General features: G+C 37.7%; 1 protein-coding gene across 1 annotated transcript in view; it reads left to right on the top strand.

The window, feature by feature from the left end:
- Positions 1-293: 293 nt before the first annotated feature.
- IGSF10 (immunoglobulin superfamily member 10) overlaps positions 294-18,103 on the top strand; it is a 41,909-nt gene continuing 24,099 nt past the window's right edge. The window contains exons 1-3 of the mRNA XM_047784828.1: positions 294-484; positions 2,074-2,203; positions 5,185-5,575. Coding sequence (XP_047640784.1) covers positions 294-484; positions 2,074-2,203; positions 5,185-5,575 — 712 coding nt within the window. The remainder of the gene's footprint in view (positions 485-2,073; positions 2,204-5,184; positions 5,576-18,103) is intronic.

Genomic DNA, 18,103 nt, shown 5'->3' with positions numbered 1-18,103 from the left:
TACATGAACAGGAAAGTAAGAATTATGTATTTCAATTGTCACGATATCTTCATTATAGTTCATTAAGAAGTGAAAAGCTGTAAAGGAATTTTCACAATATATATCCTACTTGATCTCAAAGATTCCTATGGAGCCAGCATACACTATGGCTTTGTAAAAGAGTAAGCTCTACCATAAAAGTTGTGAATGAAATCGGCCCCTTATGACCTTTCAGAAGAGTCTCCCAGATTACCGTGTGTGGTCTACTGTGTTCAAAGCATATTTGTAACTCTGAGGTGTGATGTTTTTTCAGGATGAAGGTGAAAGGCAGGGGAGTCCACCTACTGGTCTCTTTTACTGTGATCTGCTTGGTGGTGGCCCCAGGGGCCAGGGCCTGTCCTCGCCGCTGTGCCTGTTACCTGCCTACAGAGGTACACTGCACATTCCGGTACCTGACCTCCATCCCAGACGGCATCCCTCCCAATGTGGAACGTATCAATTTAGGGTATGTGGGGGCCCTTGTCTTCTTTCTGAAGGAGGGATTGATTACACTGGTGACTTGTCCCCAAGATGTTTGTGACTTTGGGAGTTTATCCACAATTCATTTAACAATATTCCTCTTCTGGAATGAGTACCCGAGGACCTTAAACTTGCTAGGGGCAACAAGAAAATTTTTCCTGGTAAAGTTTTATTGAGAGAAAGTTCTCCTAGAATCTGAAGTCATTCTTGGTAGGTTGAAAGGCCTATACTTATAGGAAAAGCTTCATTCTGGCTATATTTATTTGCTAGAAAATAATATAGCTCTGGATAAGAGTCAGAGTTATGATATATCAGTGGGAGATAAAAGGACAATAGGAAACATCCTCATATATAAAAGGTGTGAAAAGTCAGCTGGATTTTTTTTTTTAAGGCTCTTGGATTTTTTCCATACAAACTGACTTATTTAAAATGTGTTAAAAATGACAGAGTTCCTGCTATGGTGCAGTGGGTTCAGAATCCAGCGGCAGTGGCTTGGATTCCTGTGGAGGGGCAGATTCAATCCTCAGCTCAGTGTAGTGGGTTAAAGGATCCAGTATTGCCGCAGCTGCAGCTTGGATTCAGTCCTTGGCCGGGAACTTCCATATGCCATGGAATCGACCATTAAAAAAATTTTTTTAAGCATTAAAAATGAAGAATTAAATCTGCCAAATGGCAACTATATTTTAAAACTTCATAAAAAAAATGTGTCTGAATGCACATGCAGGTGGACTTAACATCATTTATTAGATACTAATGAGCACTTAACTACATGCCAAACTCAATAATGGGCACCAAGGATACAACAGTGAACAAGATGTATTATTTACTTCTACAAGCCATTATTAAAGGAATATACAATTTAATAAGAACTATAATAGCACATACAAAGTGCCTCGGGAACAATCACAAATAGTAAGAGCTAACATTAATTGTGTTCTTACAGTGTTCTGGCATTGAACTAAGCTCTGTTCAGGTATTCATTCATCTAATCCTTATAACTCCTTTGGTGTAGGTTCCATTATTTGCATTTTATAGATGAGAAAATGGAAGAAGGGAAAGTTTACTGTTTTTACACAGGGGTTGGCCTCACTCCCAGGTACCTGAGTTCATAATCGTATCCAAAACGTTTGGCTTCAGTGCCCAGCTTTCTTAACCACTGCTTCATAATGATGAATTTCACCTGGGAGAATGAGGGAGCTGTGTCACAGAGAGGGAATGGGCTTGATATTGTTCACAGAGAAAGCTATAGTCAAGGGCTTTCCAACCTGAAGGAATAGCATGTGCACAAAGGTTTGAAAATGAGAAGGGATGTTCCAGGAATATGAGTGGGGTGTTTGTAACTGAGCCTGCAAGGGATGGGTGGGCAGTTGACTTTTCATGACATCTGATGAATTCGTGGCATCTTATGAATTTTGACAATACATCAGGTGTTTATCTCCTTAGAGCACAGGGTAAAAAGGGGAGGTAGGATTCAGGTGTGTGTGTGTGCGTGCATGTGCACACTGGGTTTTGCTTTGACATTTGAACTTTAGTTGATAGACTTAATTTATGCCTAGAATGAGGTTTTTATTTCAGGTACAACAGTTTGGTTCGGTTGACAGAATCAGATTTTTCTGGCCTGAACAAGTTGGAGTTACTAATGCTGCACAGCAATGGCATTCACACAATCCCTGCTAAGACCTTCTCAGATTTGCAGGCTTTGCAGGTGAGACTGGCGTGGGGACAGGGCAGGTTAACAAGGTGAGACATTCAACATTCTGTAAAGTAGAAGTGGACATCAAGGGAAAATGTCAAAGAGCCGATTTCTTCTTTAATGCAACAGTAAGTGGAAATTAGAATAATAAGAAAATTCTGATATTTCTCATCCACAGGCTCATAGAAAGAAAAAAAAAATGCCCAGGGATTACTAAACCATTATCATTTAATCTTGAAAGGTTTACATTTGGGAATTGAATGTAGTTTCTAAAAATAATTGCTATCTTTTCACAGAAGTTAGCTTTCTATATAGCAATATACCTTTAAAGTTTCATTTTATTTAATTATGTTTTGCTTGTTCAAAAAATTTTTTTAAGTTATGGGGACTTCCAAGAATGGATCAAATATTGTAAGAATTATCACTCCAGTTAGTGAGAAAGTAAAAGGTAGAAGAACTCCTAGGATCAAGAACAAAGAAATCTTAGGAGCAGCAACACTATGATTTGAGGCTTTTGAGATGCTAACTCCGTTTATGATGTCTCTTAATTTTTAATAAATTAAAAAATAGAACTAATGTTCAGGAAATGTAAAAACCACATCTGATTTTAAATTAGAAGTCTCCCAAAGCTCCTCATAAAACAGATACAGTGTCATCAAATTAAGACAGTTCTATCCTTAGAAAAGTGAAAATGTCAGTGTGCAAAGAGCCTTTTTGAATCAATGTTAGGGATTTATAGCCATAGATTTCAGTCTAGCTGGTATGAGTCTATTGATTTGACTTATTCAGGCTTTATTTGGAATATATGTCTTTAGAGGATTAGATAGAATATATGTCCTTCATGGAATGCACACATATTTGTTTTCTTGACCAGGTTCTCAACAGATATTGATAAACACCAAGCATGATAATATTTGGGACAAAGCTGTTCCACATTGGCAATTTAAATTTTTTTTGCTTATTTAGGGAACTTGACATTCCAGAAAATTCACAACAGAGATGACAGATTGAGTCAAATCAGAAAACTATAAGAAATAATTGTTTTTTGCAGAATTTCTTTTCTTTTTGGGAGAAAAGAATATGTTCAGCTGGTAACCAGAGAAGGAGTTGGAGAATATCTACACACTATTTAAATATTGAAAATTTTAATTTCAATTTAAAATCAATTAAAATCACATATTAGCTAAAACGTAGAAAACACCCCAAATGTCCATTAACTCAAAAAATGAAATATATTACATGCACATAGTGGAAGACTAGTCAGGGATCAGAAGGAATGAAAGACTTGACATAGCCTACAACAAGGATGGGTCTTGAATATATTAGGCTAATTGGAAAAAGCCAGACATAAGAGACCGCATATTGTATCATCCATTATTTTAAATGTTAAGAATAGGTAAATCCATAGAAACAAAGTAAATTAGTGGTTTCCTAGGGCTAGGAGGAAGGGAAAAATAATTGCTAATGGGTATTTATTTTTATTTGGGGGTGATGAAAATGTTCTAAAATTAGTGGAGATAGTTGCACAACTCTGAATATACTAAAAGCCACTGAATTGTACAGTTTAAAAAGAAGGATTTATGACATGTGAACTATATCTCAGCACGGCCATTATAAATGTGAAAGATAAAATCTTATTTCTTATGAAAAATTCAGATTTGAGAAATCTTTGTTTTGGGGGTTTTTTTGTTTGTATGTTTTTTGCTTTTAAGGGCCACATCTGCACCACATGGAGATCCCAGGCTAGGGGTCTAATTAGAGCTACAGCTGCCGGCCTACACCACAGCCACAGCAATGCCAGATCCGAGCCAAGTCTGTGACCTACACCACAGGTCATGGCAATGCCAGATCCTTAACCTGAGTGACGCCAGGAATCAAACCCCCAACATCATGGTTCCTAGTTGGATTCGTTTCCACTGAGTCACAATGGGAACTCATAGAAATCTTAAGTTTACTTGAAATCTCAAGATACTCTTGTATATGGTTGAACATTTCCATAATAAGGTTTTTAAAACATATACAGTATCCAAAAATAGAATAATGAACCCCATTGTAGCAACACCCAGCTTCACAAGTTACCCAAACAGGTCTTGTTTCACCTGTATCTCCACCCACTTCTTTTCTACTTAATGAAACAAATCCAAGATATCATAATGTTTCTGTAAGTACTTCAATACCTGTGTCAAAGTTAAGGAATTTTTTTTGTTTGTTTTTTTGTCTTTTTAGGGCCACACCCATGGCATATGGAGGTTCCTAGGCTAGGGGTCAAATTGGAGCCATAGCTGCCAGCCTTTGCCACAGCCACAGCAACTTGGGACACAGCCACATCTGCAACATACACCATAGCTCATGGCAATGCCGGATCCTTAACTCACTGAGTGAGGCCAGGAATCAAACCCGTGTCCTCATGGATACTAGTCAGGTTTGTTAACCACTGAGCCGTGACAGGAACTCCAAAGTTAAGGAATCTTTTAAAAATAGCTACAGTACCGGGAGTTCTCATTGTGGCTCAGTGGTTAAGGAACCTGACTAGTAACCATGAGGTTGGAGGTTTGATCCCTGGCCTCGCTCAGTGGGTTAAGGATCCAGCATTGCTGTGAGCTGTGGTGTAGGTTGCAGAAGCGGCTTGGATTCTCCCTTGCTGTAGCCGTGGCATAGGGTGGCAGTTGTAGCTGTGATTAGATCCCCTAGTCTGGGAACCTCCATATGCCACAGGTACGGCCCTAAAAAGACAAAAAATAAAATAAATAAATAAAACCACAATATTATTATTATGTCTTAAAATCATAGCAACAATGCCTCAACATCATCAACTGTTCATGAATGTTCTCATTTCCTGGATATTCTCATATTTAATTTGCAACTAATTTGTTTGAATTAGAATCCAAACAAGGTATACACATTGGATTGGGTTAATCTCAACATATGTTTTATTATCAATGTCCTTTTCTCTCTTGTAATTCCTTTGACAAATGTGTTCTTTTTATTCTTAGGTCTTAAAAATGAGCTATAACAAAGTTCAAAAACTTCAGAAGGACACTTTTTATGGTCTCAGGAGCTTGACACGATTGCATATGGACCACAACAATATTGAGTTTATAAACCCAGAGGTTTTTTATGGACTCATCTCTCTCCGACTGGTGCACTTAGAAGGAAACCAGCTCACTAAGCTTCATCCAGATACATTTGTTTCCTTGCGCTACCTCCGGATATTTAGAACATCTTTCATTAAGTACCTCTACTTGTCTGATAACTTTCTGAGCTCCATCCCTCAAGAGATGGTCTCCTATATGCCTGACCTGGAAAGCCTTTATCTTCATGGGAATCCCTGGACCTGTGATTGTCATTTGAAATGGTTGTCCAACTGGATTCGGGAGAAGCCAGGTACCTAGTCTGTTTATTTCTTTATCCTAATTCAGTAGAAGAAATCTTCCTAGAGGTGTTTTACTAGTAACTAGGGAGGCCAAGGTAATTTAGCTGGAGAGAAAATGAGGTCTAATTAATAATTTGGTGAGAGTGAACTCTTTTAATTAAATACTGAATAATCTTTCATTATTTCAGGTCAATTATCCAATCATTACTCCTGACTTTTAGGAAGATTGGGAAATAAGTATATCGAGTGTTTTTCTCTTTCCTACTTACCATGAAGGCATAAAAGCTCTTCCCTCTTTTTACTGTCCTTTCAGTCAATACATATTTTTTGAAGTTCTATTCAAGGTCCTGTGTGCAGCAATGGACCTACCAAGAGTTCTGTCTCTGCTCTAACCACATTTCTGGTGGGATAAAGATAAGCAGATAATCAGAGTATAAAGTGTGCTTTGATGGGGAAAGAGAATTTGCCAAAAGGGCAAGATCCATTCAGTCAAGTAGTTATTGTAAACTTGTTATGTGCAAAAGACCAGAGAGAACAGGGGATCCAAAAATAAAACAGATTAAGGTTCCCGCTTACGTGGAACTTACATTCTTATGAGGGAAAAGGGCAAATAGCTAATTGTGCTAATTGTGCTGTTACTAAAATCTGATTAAATAATAATTTCTTTTTTTTTCTTTTTTTTTTTGTCTTTTTGCCATTTCTTGGGCCGCTCCTGCGGCATATGGAGGTTCTCAGGTTAGGGGTCTAATTGGAGCTGAGCTGCCAGCCTACGCCAGAGCCACAGCAACGCGGGATCCAAGCCGCGTCTGCGACCTACACCACAGCTCAGGGCAACGCCGGGTGGTTAACCCACTGATCAAGGGCAGGGATCGAACCTGCAACCTCATGGTTCCTAGTCGGATTCGTTAACCACTGCGCCATGATGGGCACTCCTAAATAATAATTTCAATTTAAGTTTAAAGGAGCCCATTGATTTTGGCATCAGAGGGGTGGTGGGTTACTTTGGAAAGATTGATGGGAAATGGACTGCTATGCACCTGAGATGGGGGTGGGGAATAGGTGGGAGGCAGGGCCAGAGTTGACTCTGGAGAGGTTTGATTTGAGGTAGGGGAGAATTAGTGGCCACCAAGTGGAAATGTGCCACACTCAAGGCTCTTCGAGCATGAGAGAGACATGAGCATGCTCAGAGTAAGAAGAGATGGTTGAGAGGGGAAAGGCAGTGACATTGCAGAAGGAACAAATTATCAATTGACCCAGTCCCCTGAGAAGACTGAAGGGCAAGAGACTCAGCCATTGGTGGAGGGATTTTCCTTAGGAGGTAGGAGAGAAAAGGAGATGGCACAGAGGCAAGTGAGTTCCTGAGCCTGGTGGAGGAGAGTAAGAAATTTCTTTTCTGATGGCTTTTCCTCCTTCGTGAAGACGTAGGAAAAGTGACTGAGGAGGATGCCAGGAAGGGGTCAAGGTTGGAAGCTTGAGAGAGTGGAAAGGTTTGAATTGCTGTTGTGAAATATATATATGTAGTGTATATATAGAGATATACATTCATGTATGTGTACATATGTAGTCCGTCAATATTTTTAGTCAAAGCGAACTACATTAGGCCAATAGACATACCTTTGCTCTCTAGGAGTTTGAGCCCATATAGATAAATATGCTGAACACTAAAAAAGACAATAAAGCTATAGATGAAAAACATCAAAATATTTACATTGAATATTTAGTTCTGTAGGAGCCAGGATAAAGAAAAGTTACTTCTGCCTTGAATAAAAAGGAGGTAAGTTGTTCTGGGGCACAAAAGATGCATCGGAGGGGAAGGAAGGAGTAATAGAGAGCAAGCAGGAGGATACCATGTACCCAAGTTTGTGTTTGACATTGTGCTAGATGCTTTCTATTTAATTCTCACAATAATCCTCAAATACAGATGAAGAAACTGAGGTTTAGAAAAGCTGGGTATCTTGGGCTAGTCATTTAGAGTCTTTCATGCCTCAGTTTTCTTACCTGTAACATGGGAAAAATAATAATTGGAAAAAAATAAAATGATACATGTAAAGTGCTTAGCACAATCGGATGATACATATAAAGTGCTTAGCACAATCGGTGAGCACTCAACAAATGTGAAGTGTTATGATTTTCACTGCCACACAGCTAGAAAGTAGAAAAACAGAAACTCAAAAAAGTCTAGACTGTTTCATATAATGTATTTGGGATGGAGAAACTTCTTTGTACGTAAAAGCAGATGGGATAGGTCTCATGAAGAGGGCAATGAAGAGCCCACTTTGTCTGGCATGGGATCAGTACAGACTGGCAAGGTGTTTTTTTTTTAATTGAAGTAGAGTTGATTTTTAGTGTTGTGTTAGTTTCTGGTATACAGCAAAAATGATTCAGTTATATATAGGTTTTTTTATATATATGTATAATAAATATGTATATACACACACACATGCATATATAATGCTCTCTTTCATATCCTTTTCCATTATAGTGTATTACAAGATAGTGACTATAGTTCCTTGTGCTATATGGTAGGACGTTATTATCTATTTTATATACAGTAGTTTGGATCTGCTAATTCCAAACTCCTAATTTATCCCCACCTCACCTTTACCCTTTGGTAACCATAAGTTTGCTTTCTATGTCTGAGTCACTTTCTGTTTTGTAAATAAGTTCATTTGCGTCATATTTAGATTCCACATACAAGTGATATCTTATGATATTTGTTTTTCTCTGTACGACTTCACTTGGTATGATAATCTCTGGGTCCATATATGTTGCTGCATTATTTCATTATTTTTTACAGCTGAGTAATATTCCATTGTGTATATGTACCACATCATCTTTATCCATTCCTGTCAATGGACATGTAGGTTGCTTCCATGTTTTGGCTATTATAAATAGTGCTTCAATGAGCATTAGGATGCATGTATCTTTTTGAATTATGCTCTTCTCTGGATATATGCCCAAGATTGAGATTTCTACATATGGTAGCTCTATTTTAAGTTTCTTAAGGAACCTCCATACTATTGTCTTTAGTGACTGCACCAATTTCCATTCACACCAACAGTGTAGGAGTGTTCCCTTTTCCTCACACTCTCTCCAACATGTATTTTTTGTAGACTGGCAAGGCATTTTTGAACCCAATTCTAGGGAGCACTGAATGCCAGGTGAAAACTTTGTACTTTATACTATAGATTTAGGGAGATTTTATAGTGAAAGATTTGAACACAGGATCTTCCAATGAGATGCTTTTTAAGGATGGCCAATCTGTGAGCAACAGACAGGATGGAATTAGGAAGAAGGGGAGAAGTGGGAACCCAACTAGGTAGTGCTTATGGTGGTCCATGTCTAGGGAATGAAAGATTGAACTGTGAGATGACCACACGTGAATGTAGCTCCACAGATACCAAAAAGGCAGTAGGAACTGAGTGTGTGTATGTATGTGTGTTGGGGGAGGGAGTGGTTCTTAATACTTTCAAAAGCCATGGAAAGATAAAGGAAACTGAAGAATTTGGTTGCTAGCTGGACTACAGGGAAAGGATGGTGAGCAAATGGAGAAAACTCATTTGACAAAGATAGAGTGAAGGAAGAAAATAAGAATTTGCCCACAGGGAGAAGTGATTTTATGTTTAGTTCCTACAAAGTCTTACGCCTTCTTGCCACTTAGCTAATTACATGCTCTGGTAATAAAATCAGATGAATATATGTTGTTAGCAGCTAATATTTCATCAGGTGCCACTGACTGCAAGACATCCAATTTTTTATGTACTAAAAGAATTTTTAAAATTTTAGTTGATTTACAGTATTGTGCTAATTTCTGCTGCAGAGCAAAGTGACCCAGTGAAATATAAAATATTTTAAAAATATTATTCTTGATCATGGAGATTGGATAGAGTTCCCTGTGATATATAGTAGGACCTTGTTGTTTATCCATTCTAAAAGTAATTCTTTACATCTCTTAACCCCAAACTTCCAGTCTATCCCATTAATTCCCCTCCACATGGCAACCACAAATCTGTTCTCTATGTCTGTGAGTCTGTTTCTGTTATAAATGAGTAGTAGTCCATTAAACATATGTACCCCATTTTCTTAATCCATTCATCTTTTGACAGACATTTAGGTTTTTCCCATGTCTTTGCTATTGTAAATAGTGCTGCAGTGAACACAGAGGTTAATATATCTTTGCCCAGGAGTGGGATTGCTGGGTCATATGGTAGTTCTATATTTAGTTACCTGAGGAACCTCTATACTGTTTTCCATAATGGTGGCACCAACTTACATTCCCAGCACCAGTGTAGGAGGCTTCCCTTTTCTCAAACCCTCTCTGGCATTTGTTGTTTGTAGATTTATTTATGATGGACATTCTGGCTGGTGTGAGGTGGTACCTCATAGTAGTTTTGACTTGCATTTCTCTAATAATTAGTGATGTTGAGCATCTTTTCATGTACTACTGGCCATCTGTATGTCTTCTTTAGAGAAATGTCTTTTTAAGTCTTCTGCCCACTTTCATATGGGGTTTTGTTGTTGTTGTTGGGTAATAGGGCTTGTTTGTATATTTTGGAGATTAAGCCCTTATTGGTTGCATCATTTGCAACTGTTGTCTCCCATTCTGTGGGTTGTCTCTTCATTTTGCTTATGGTTTCCTCTGCTATACAAAAGCTTTTAAGTTTGATTAGGTCCCATCTGTTTATTTTTGTTTTAATTTCTATTGCCTTAGGAGACCTAAGAAAACATTTGTATGGTTGATGTCAGAACATGTTTTGCATATGTTCTCTTCTTGGAGTTTTATGGTATCTTATGTTTAAGTATTTAAGCCATTTTGAGTTCATTTTTATGCATGGTTTGAGGGTATGTTCTAGTTTTACTGATTTACATGCAGCTGTCTGGTTTTCCAAGTACCCCTTCCTGAATAGACTTTTTCCCATTTTATCTTCTTTCCTCCTTTGTTGAAGGTTAGTTGACCATAGATGTCTGGGCTTATTTCTGGGCTCTCTATTCTCTTCCATTGATCTATATGTTTTTGCACAAATATCACACTATCTTAATTACGGTGGCTTTGTAGTATTGTCTGAAGTCTGGGAGAGTTGTGCTTCATGCCTTTTTTTCCCCTCTCTTGGGGCTGTTTTGGCAATTCTGGTTCTCTTATGGTTCAATGTAGATTTTTGGATTATTCTAGTTCTTGAACATTGTCATGGGATCCCAAATTTGATAGGGATGGCCTTAAATCTGTAGATTGCTTTGGGTAGTGTGGCCATTTTAACAATATTAATTCTTCCAATCCAGGTGCATGGGATATCTTTCCATTTCTTTGAATCCTCTTTATATTGAGTAGTTTTATTGTGGAGTCCTTGAGGTTTTCTATTTAAAATATCATGTCATCTGCATATAGTGACAATTTTACCCCTTCTCTTCCAATTTGGATAACCTTTACTTCTTTCTTTTGTCTGATTGTTGTGGCTAGGATATCTAATACTATGTTGAATAAAAATGGTGAGAGTGGGCATCCTTGTCTTGTTCCAGATTTTAGCAGGAAGGCTTTCAGCCTTTAGAATCCTCTCCATGTCTTTAACTTTTGCCATTTTTACTATGTCTTGGTGTAGGTCTGTTTGGGTTCAACTTGTTTGGGGCTCTCTGTGCTTCCTATGTCTGGATATCTGTTTTCTTCTTTAGATTTAGAAAGTTTTCAGCCATAATCTCTTCAAATATATTTTCAACCCCTTTTTCTTCTCCTTGGTAGATTGTCATGATTTATATTATCCCATAGATCTCATGTTGCTTTCATTTTTTTTCATCTGGCTTTCTGTCTGCCGTCTTGATTGGTTGATTTCCATTATTCTATCTTTCATGTTATTTACTGGTTCCTCTGCATTATTCATTCTATTTATTGCCTTTAGCTCAGCTTTTGTCTCAGCAAATGAATTTTAAATTTTTCTTGGCTCCTCCTTATAGTTTCTAGTTCCTTTATACAGTAATCTGCATTATTGTCAATAATTATTCTTAACTTCTTCAGCATTTTCATTACCTCCTTTCGAACTCAATGTCTTTTGGTCTGAAGAGGTCTGTTTCATTGTTGGCTCCTTCAGGGGCAAACAATTCCATTAAAATTCCCAATTTTAATTGGGATTGGTTCCTGTGCTTGTTCATTTTCCTTATATTTTTCTAACTCTGTGAGTTTAGAGGAAATAATTATCTACTGAGTCTTGGAGGGCTGATTTATATGCAGGAGTATCCCTGGGTAGCTTGTGTAGGTTTACTGTTTTTTGGGGCGTGAGGGCTACTTTTGGTTTGGATGTTTGCTGTCTCTTTCTTCAGAGTGTTTAGGCTGTTCTCTCCTTCTTGGGGTCTTGCAGTTGCATGGCCTATGTGTGCTTCAGGTGGTAGGGGCAATGGGTATTGCCTGGTCACCAGGCCCTTGGCTATGATGACAATCCATGGGAAGGTGGAGGCAGTAGGCTGATTGCAGGCCCTTGGCAATGGCAGTGAGCCCTTGGGAAGTGGAAGTGGTGCCCAGTCATGGTGTCCTTGGCAGCAGCAGCAGCAGGGTATGTGCATTCCCAGGGAGTTGGGGTGATGGGAAGGACCCAATGACAGGGCCCTCCATAGCAGCATCAGTACCTGGAGTGGTAGAGGCAGCATGCAGTGACAGGCCCAGACCCACCTCTAGAAACTCAGATGGTGCAGTGGCTTGTACCCATCCTTATAACCCACACAAGAGGTCCCCTGCTACCTGAAAACCTGCATGTGCAGAGTTTCTGTGGTGGTCCTGCCCCAACCCTCACACTCCTCAACAATGGTGCTTTGCCTCTCTGGCAGGCCCAGGCCTCCTCCTATACTTCCTCAGTTGTGGAAACCACTCCTTAGACCTCTCAGGCTGTTGCCATGCAGCCAACCCTAATGCTATACCTGAGACTGACCTCCAGAGCCCAAGTTTCAACACCCAGTCTGCAGACTGGGGTCTGCCGGGGAGTGATACCAGTTGTCTGTGTGGCTCTCTCTTTGCTTTGCCCTCCTCAGACAGGCTGCTGTGCTTTGCTCCAAGGCATTGAGGCTCCCCCTTCATTCCATCATCCCAGCTGACCTCCCCACCAGTTAGGTGGCTTCCCAGTGTGAGAATTCCTTTCCTTTTTCACAGCTCCCTCTCAGGAATGCTGGTCCCATCATGATTCTTTTTTCTTTCTCCTCTCTCCCCTCTTCTTTCTCTCTCCCACCCTCCCTCCCTCCTTTCCTCTTTTTCCTTTTGTCCTACACAGTTATGTGGAGGTTTTCTTGCCAAAAGGAAGTCTGAGGTCCTTTTTTTTTTAACTTTTTATTTTGAAATAATTTTAGATTTACAGATGGGTTACAAAGATAGTAGAGTTTCAAAACAATCCTCATGCGTCTTCCTTTAATGTTACATCTTATATAACGATAGCTAAGAAATTAGCCTTGATACAATACCATTAACTAAACTGCAGATTTTACTGAATTTCTCCAGTTTTTCCATTATTCTTTTTTTTTCTTTTCTTTTTCATTCTAGGTTTCAGTTCAGGATACTGCATCACATTTAGCTGTCAGGTCTCCTTAGTCTCTTTCAGTCTGTCACCATTTCTTGGTCTTTCTTTGCTTTTTGTGACTTTGATACTTTTGAAGAATAGGGGTCATTTGTTTTGTAGACTCTCAGACAATTTGATTTGTCTGATGTGTTCTCATGATTAGACTTAAGTTATGGATTTTGGGGAAGAATACTACAGAGGAGCCTTCTCATTGCATCATATCAGCGAGAATGATGTCAATATGACTTTTTTTTTTTCTTTTTCTATGACTGCACTTACTGCATATGGAAGTTCCCAGGCTAGGGGTTGAATTGGAGCTGCAGCCCCAAGCCACAGCCACAGCAACACAGGATCAAGCCACATCTGTGACCTATACCACAGCTATGGCAATGCCAAATCCTTAAACCACTGAATAAGGCCAGGGATTGAACCTGCATCCACATGGACACTGTGCCAGGTTCTAAACCTTCTGAGCCACAACAGGACCTCCACTTCTTTTTTTTTAACTCAGTGAATTTTTATATTTATAGTTGTACAACCATCATCACAACCCAATTTTATAACATTTCTATCCCAAACCCCCAGCCCATCCCTCCCACACCCCTGCAACCACAACCTGTCTCTTATGGTAATCATGTTTTTCAAAGTCTATTCTGTTTCTGTTTCTGTTCTATAAATAAAGGTTGATTCCAAGCTGTAGCAGCAGGCCTATGCCACAGCAATGCCAGATTCAAGCCACATCTACAACCTATATCACAGCTCACCAGGGATTGAACCTGCATCTTCATGGTTACTAGTCAGATTTGTGTCTGCTGAGCCACGATGGGAACTTCTATTCTTTTTTTAGATTCCACATATAAGTGATAGCATATGACATTTGTGTCTCATTGACTAACTTCACTTAGCGTGATACTTTCCACATCCATCCTTGTTGCTGCAAATGGCATTATTTCATTCCTTTTTATGGCTGAGTAATATTCCATTGTGTATTTGTACCACATCTTCTTTATCCATTCCTCTGTCAATGGACGTTTAGGTTGCTTCCATGTCTTGGCTGTTGTACATATTGCTGCAATAATATTGGGGTACATGTATCTTTTTGAGTCATGATTTTCTCTAGGTAGATGCCCAGGAGTGAGATTGTTGCATCAAATGGTAATTCTATTTTTAGCTTTTTAAGGAATCTCCATAATTTTTTCCATAGTGGTTGCACCAATTTACATTCCCACCAACGATATAAGATGGTTCCGTTTTCTCCATACCCTCTCTAGCATTTATTGTTTGATGACTTTTTGATGATGGCCATTCTGGTTGGGGTAAGGTGGTATGTACCTCATAGTAGTTTTGATTTTCATTTGTCTAATAATTAGTGATGTTGAACATCTTTTCATGTGTTTTTTTGGCCATCCGTATGTCTTCTTTGGAGAATTATCTGTTTAGATTTCCCATTTTTTGATGGTTTTTTTTTTTATATTGAGCTGCAGGAGGTGTTTATACATTTTGGAGAGTAATCTCTTGTCAGTCACTTCATTTGCAAATAGTCTGCCATTTTGTGGGCTGTCATTTTGTTTAGGGTTTCTTTTGCTGTGCAAAAACTTTTAAGTTTAATTAGGTCCTGTTTATTTTTGTTTTTATTTTCATTTCTCTAGAAGGTGGATCTGAGGAGATATAGCTGTGGTTTATGTCAGAGAGGGTTTGGCCTATGTTTTACTCTGAGAGTTGTATAGTATCTTGTCTTATAGTTATGTCTTTAATCGATTTTTTAGTTTATTTTTGTGTATATGGTGTTAGGGAGTGTTCTAATTTCATTCTTTTACATATGGCTATCCAGTTTTCCCAGAACCAATTATTGAAGGGACTATCTTTTCTCCATTGTATATTCTTGACTCCTTTCTCATAAATTAGTTGACCGTGGGTACATGGGTTTAATTCTGGGCCTTCTATCCTATTCCACTGATCTATATTTCTGTTTGGGGGAAAGTACTGTATGGTTTTGATGGTGGTAGCTTTGTAGTATAGTATAGTCAGGAAGCCTGATTCCTCCAGCTCCATTTTTCTTTCTCAGGATGACTTTGGCTATTCTGGGTCTTTTGTGCTTCCAAACAAACCTTAAAATATTTGGTTATAGTTCTGTGGAAAAATGTCATTGGTAATTTGATAGGGATTGCACTGAATCTGTAGATAGCCTGGGGTAGTGCAGTCATTTTGACAATATTGATTCTTCCAATCCAAGAGCATGGTATATCTTTCCATCCATTAGTGTCATCTTTGATTTTTTTTTTCATCAGTGCCATAGTTTTCAGAGTGCAAGTCTTTTGTCTGTTGAGGTAGGTTTATTCCTAGGTATTTTATTTTTTGATGTGATGGTAAATATGATTTTCCAAATTTCTATCTCTGATCTTTCATTTTTAGTATATAGAAATGTAGTCAATTTCTACATATTAATTTTGCATCCTGCAACTTTAACAAATTCATTGATGAGAGCTAACAATGTTCTGGTAGCATCTTTAGGATTTTCTAGGTATAGTATCATATCATCTTCAAACAGTGATAGTTTACATCTTCCTTTCAAATTCAGGTTCATTTTATTTCTTATTCTTCTCTGATTGCCATGGCTAGGGCTTCTAAAACTGTTGAACAGCAGTGGTGAGAGCAGACATCCTTGCCTTGTTCCTAATCTCAGTGGGAACTCTTTCAGCTTTTTACCATTGAGAATGATGTTAGCTGTGGGTTTGTCATATATGGTCTTTATTATGTTGAGGTAGGTTCCTTCTATGCCCACTTTCTGGAGGGTTTTTTTTATGAGAAATGGATGTTGGATTTTGTCAAAAGTTCTTTCTGCATCTACTGAGAGGATCATATGGTTTTTATGCTTCAGTTTGTTAATGTGTTGCATCACACTCATTTGCAGGTATACAAAATTCTTTGCATCCCTGGTATAAATCCGACTTGGTCATGGTGTACAGTCCTTTTAATTTATTGTTGGATTTGGTTTGCTAGTATTTTGTTGAGGATTTTTGCATCAGTGATATTGGCCTATAATTTTCTTTTTTTGTGGTATCTTTGGTTTTAGTATCAGGTTGATGATGGCCTCATAGAATGAGTTTGGAAGTGTTCCTTCCTCTGAATTTTTTTGGAATATTTTCAGGAGGATAGGTGTTAAAACTCTTCTCTAAATTTTTGATAGAATTCACCTGTGAAGCCATCTGGTCCTGGACATTTGTTGGAAGGTTTTAAATCACAGTTTCAGTTTCAGTACTTGTGGCTGGTCCTTTCATCTTTTCTGTTTCATAGTGGTGTAGTCTTGGAAGATTGTGCTTTTCTAAGAATTTTTCCATTTCTTCTAGTTTGTCCATTATATCGGCATATGGCTGCTTGTAGAAGTCTCTTAAGATCCTTTGTATTTCTGTGGTGTCAATTGTAATTTCTCCTTTCCTTTTTCATTTCCAATTTTATTGATTTGAGTCCTCTCTTTTTTTCTTGATGAGTCTGGCCTAAGGGGTAATAAATTTTGTTGATCTTTTCAAAGAACCAGCTTTTAGTTTCATTGATCTTTTCTATGGTTTTCTTCATTTCTATTTCATTTGTTTATGCTGTGATCCATTAACTTTGGGTTTTATCTGTTCTTTCTCTAGTTGCTTTAGGTGTAAAGTTAGATTGTTTGAGATTTTTGTTTCCTGAGGTAGGCTTGTATTACTATAAACTTCCCTCTTAGAACTGCTGGACATATATCCAGAGAAAACCATAATTTGAAAAGATATATGGACTCAAATGTTCATTGCAGCATTATTTACAACAGCTAAGATATAGAAACAACCTAAATGTCCATCAACAGATGAATGGATAAAGATGTGGTATAGTTATACAGTGGAATATTACTAAAAGAATGAAATAATGCCATTCACAACAATATAGATGGACCTAGAGATTATTTTATCATTCTAAGTGAAGTTAGAAGAGAAAGACAAATATCATATCAGTTATATGTGGGATCTAATAAAAATAATACAGAAGAACTTTTTTATAAACCAGAAACAAACTCACAGATTTCAAAATCAGATTTATAGTTACCAAAGGAGAAACTGTGGTGGGGGAGATAGATCAATTAGGGAGATGAGATTAATATATACACACTACTATATATAAAATAGATAACTAATAAGGACCTACTGTATAGCACAGGGAAATCTACTCAATATTCTATAATAACCTAATTGGTAAAAAAGAATGGAGATATATATATATGTGTGTGTGTGTATATATATATATATGATTATATATATGAGATTGTATATCTATATATGATTATATATGGTAATAGTTGGATATATATGGGATTATATGTATATGATTATATATGTGGTAATAACCTATATGGTAAAGAATGGAGATATATATGATTATATGTGGTAAGAGATGGATATATATATATGATTATATGTATATGATTATATATGATAATAACCTATATGGTAAAAAAGAATGGAGATATATATATGGATGGATATATACATATATTTATATGATTCACTTTGCTATACACCTAAAACACATTGTAAATCAATAATATGCCAATAAAACTTTTTTTACAAAAATGCAACGCCCTGCAAAAAATAAAAAATAAAATGCTATGTCTAACCTAATGCATGATATGAGAGCTACTACGTGGAACAGCATGCAAGTTCTTAGCTGCATTTTTGTAAAACTCTATATCTCTTATTAGGTATTGCAATGACTAGCCATTTTAAATAGGCTCACCGGAGCAGTATTTTTAAGTGTACAGGTCTGTGATATCTGAATGTCTGAAAGATGAGGTTTCTATGATTTGGAAAGGCTTAGGGTAGTTCTAGAGCTATAAGACTTTTTCGGCTTCTGACTTCACCAAAATATCAGACTTTTAGTGTGCTGCCCCACTGCTTGGCCACAATGTTATTCCCTCCCCATTAAATCCAACCCTCCTGCATTGAGTCTACTTTGATCAACTCAGTTACCAAAGTCATACTGTGTCTTCCT

The sequence above is a fragment of the Phacochoerus africanus genome, chromosome 1 (assembly GCF_016906955.1).
Source record: "Phacochoerus africanus isolate WHEZ1 chromosome 1, ROS_Pafr_v1, whole genome shotgun sequence".
NCBI classification, from domain to species: Eukaryota; Metazoa; Chordata; class Mammalia; order Artiodactyla; family Suidae; genus Phacochoerus; species Phacochoerus africanus.
This window is presented reverse-complemented; position numbering and strand designations above follow the sequence as displayed.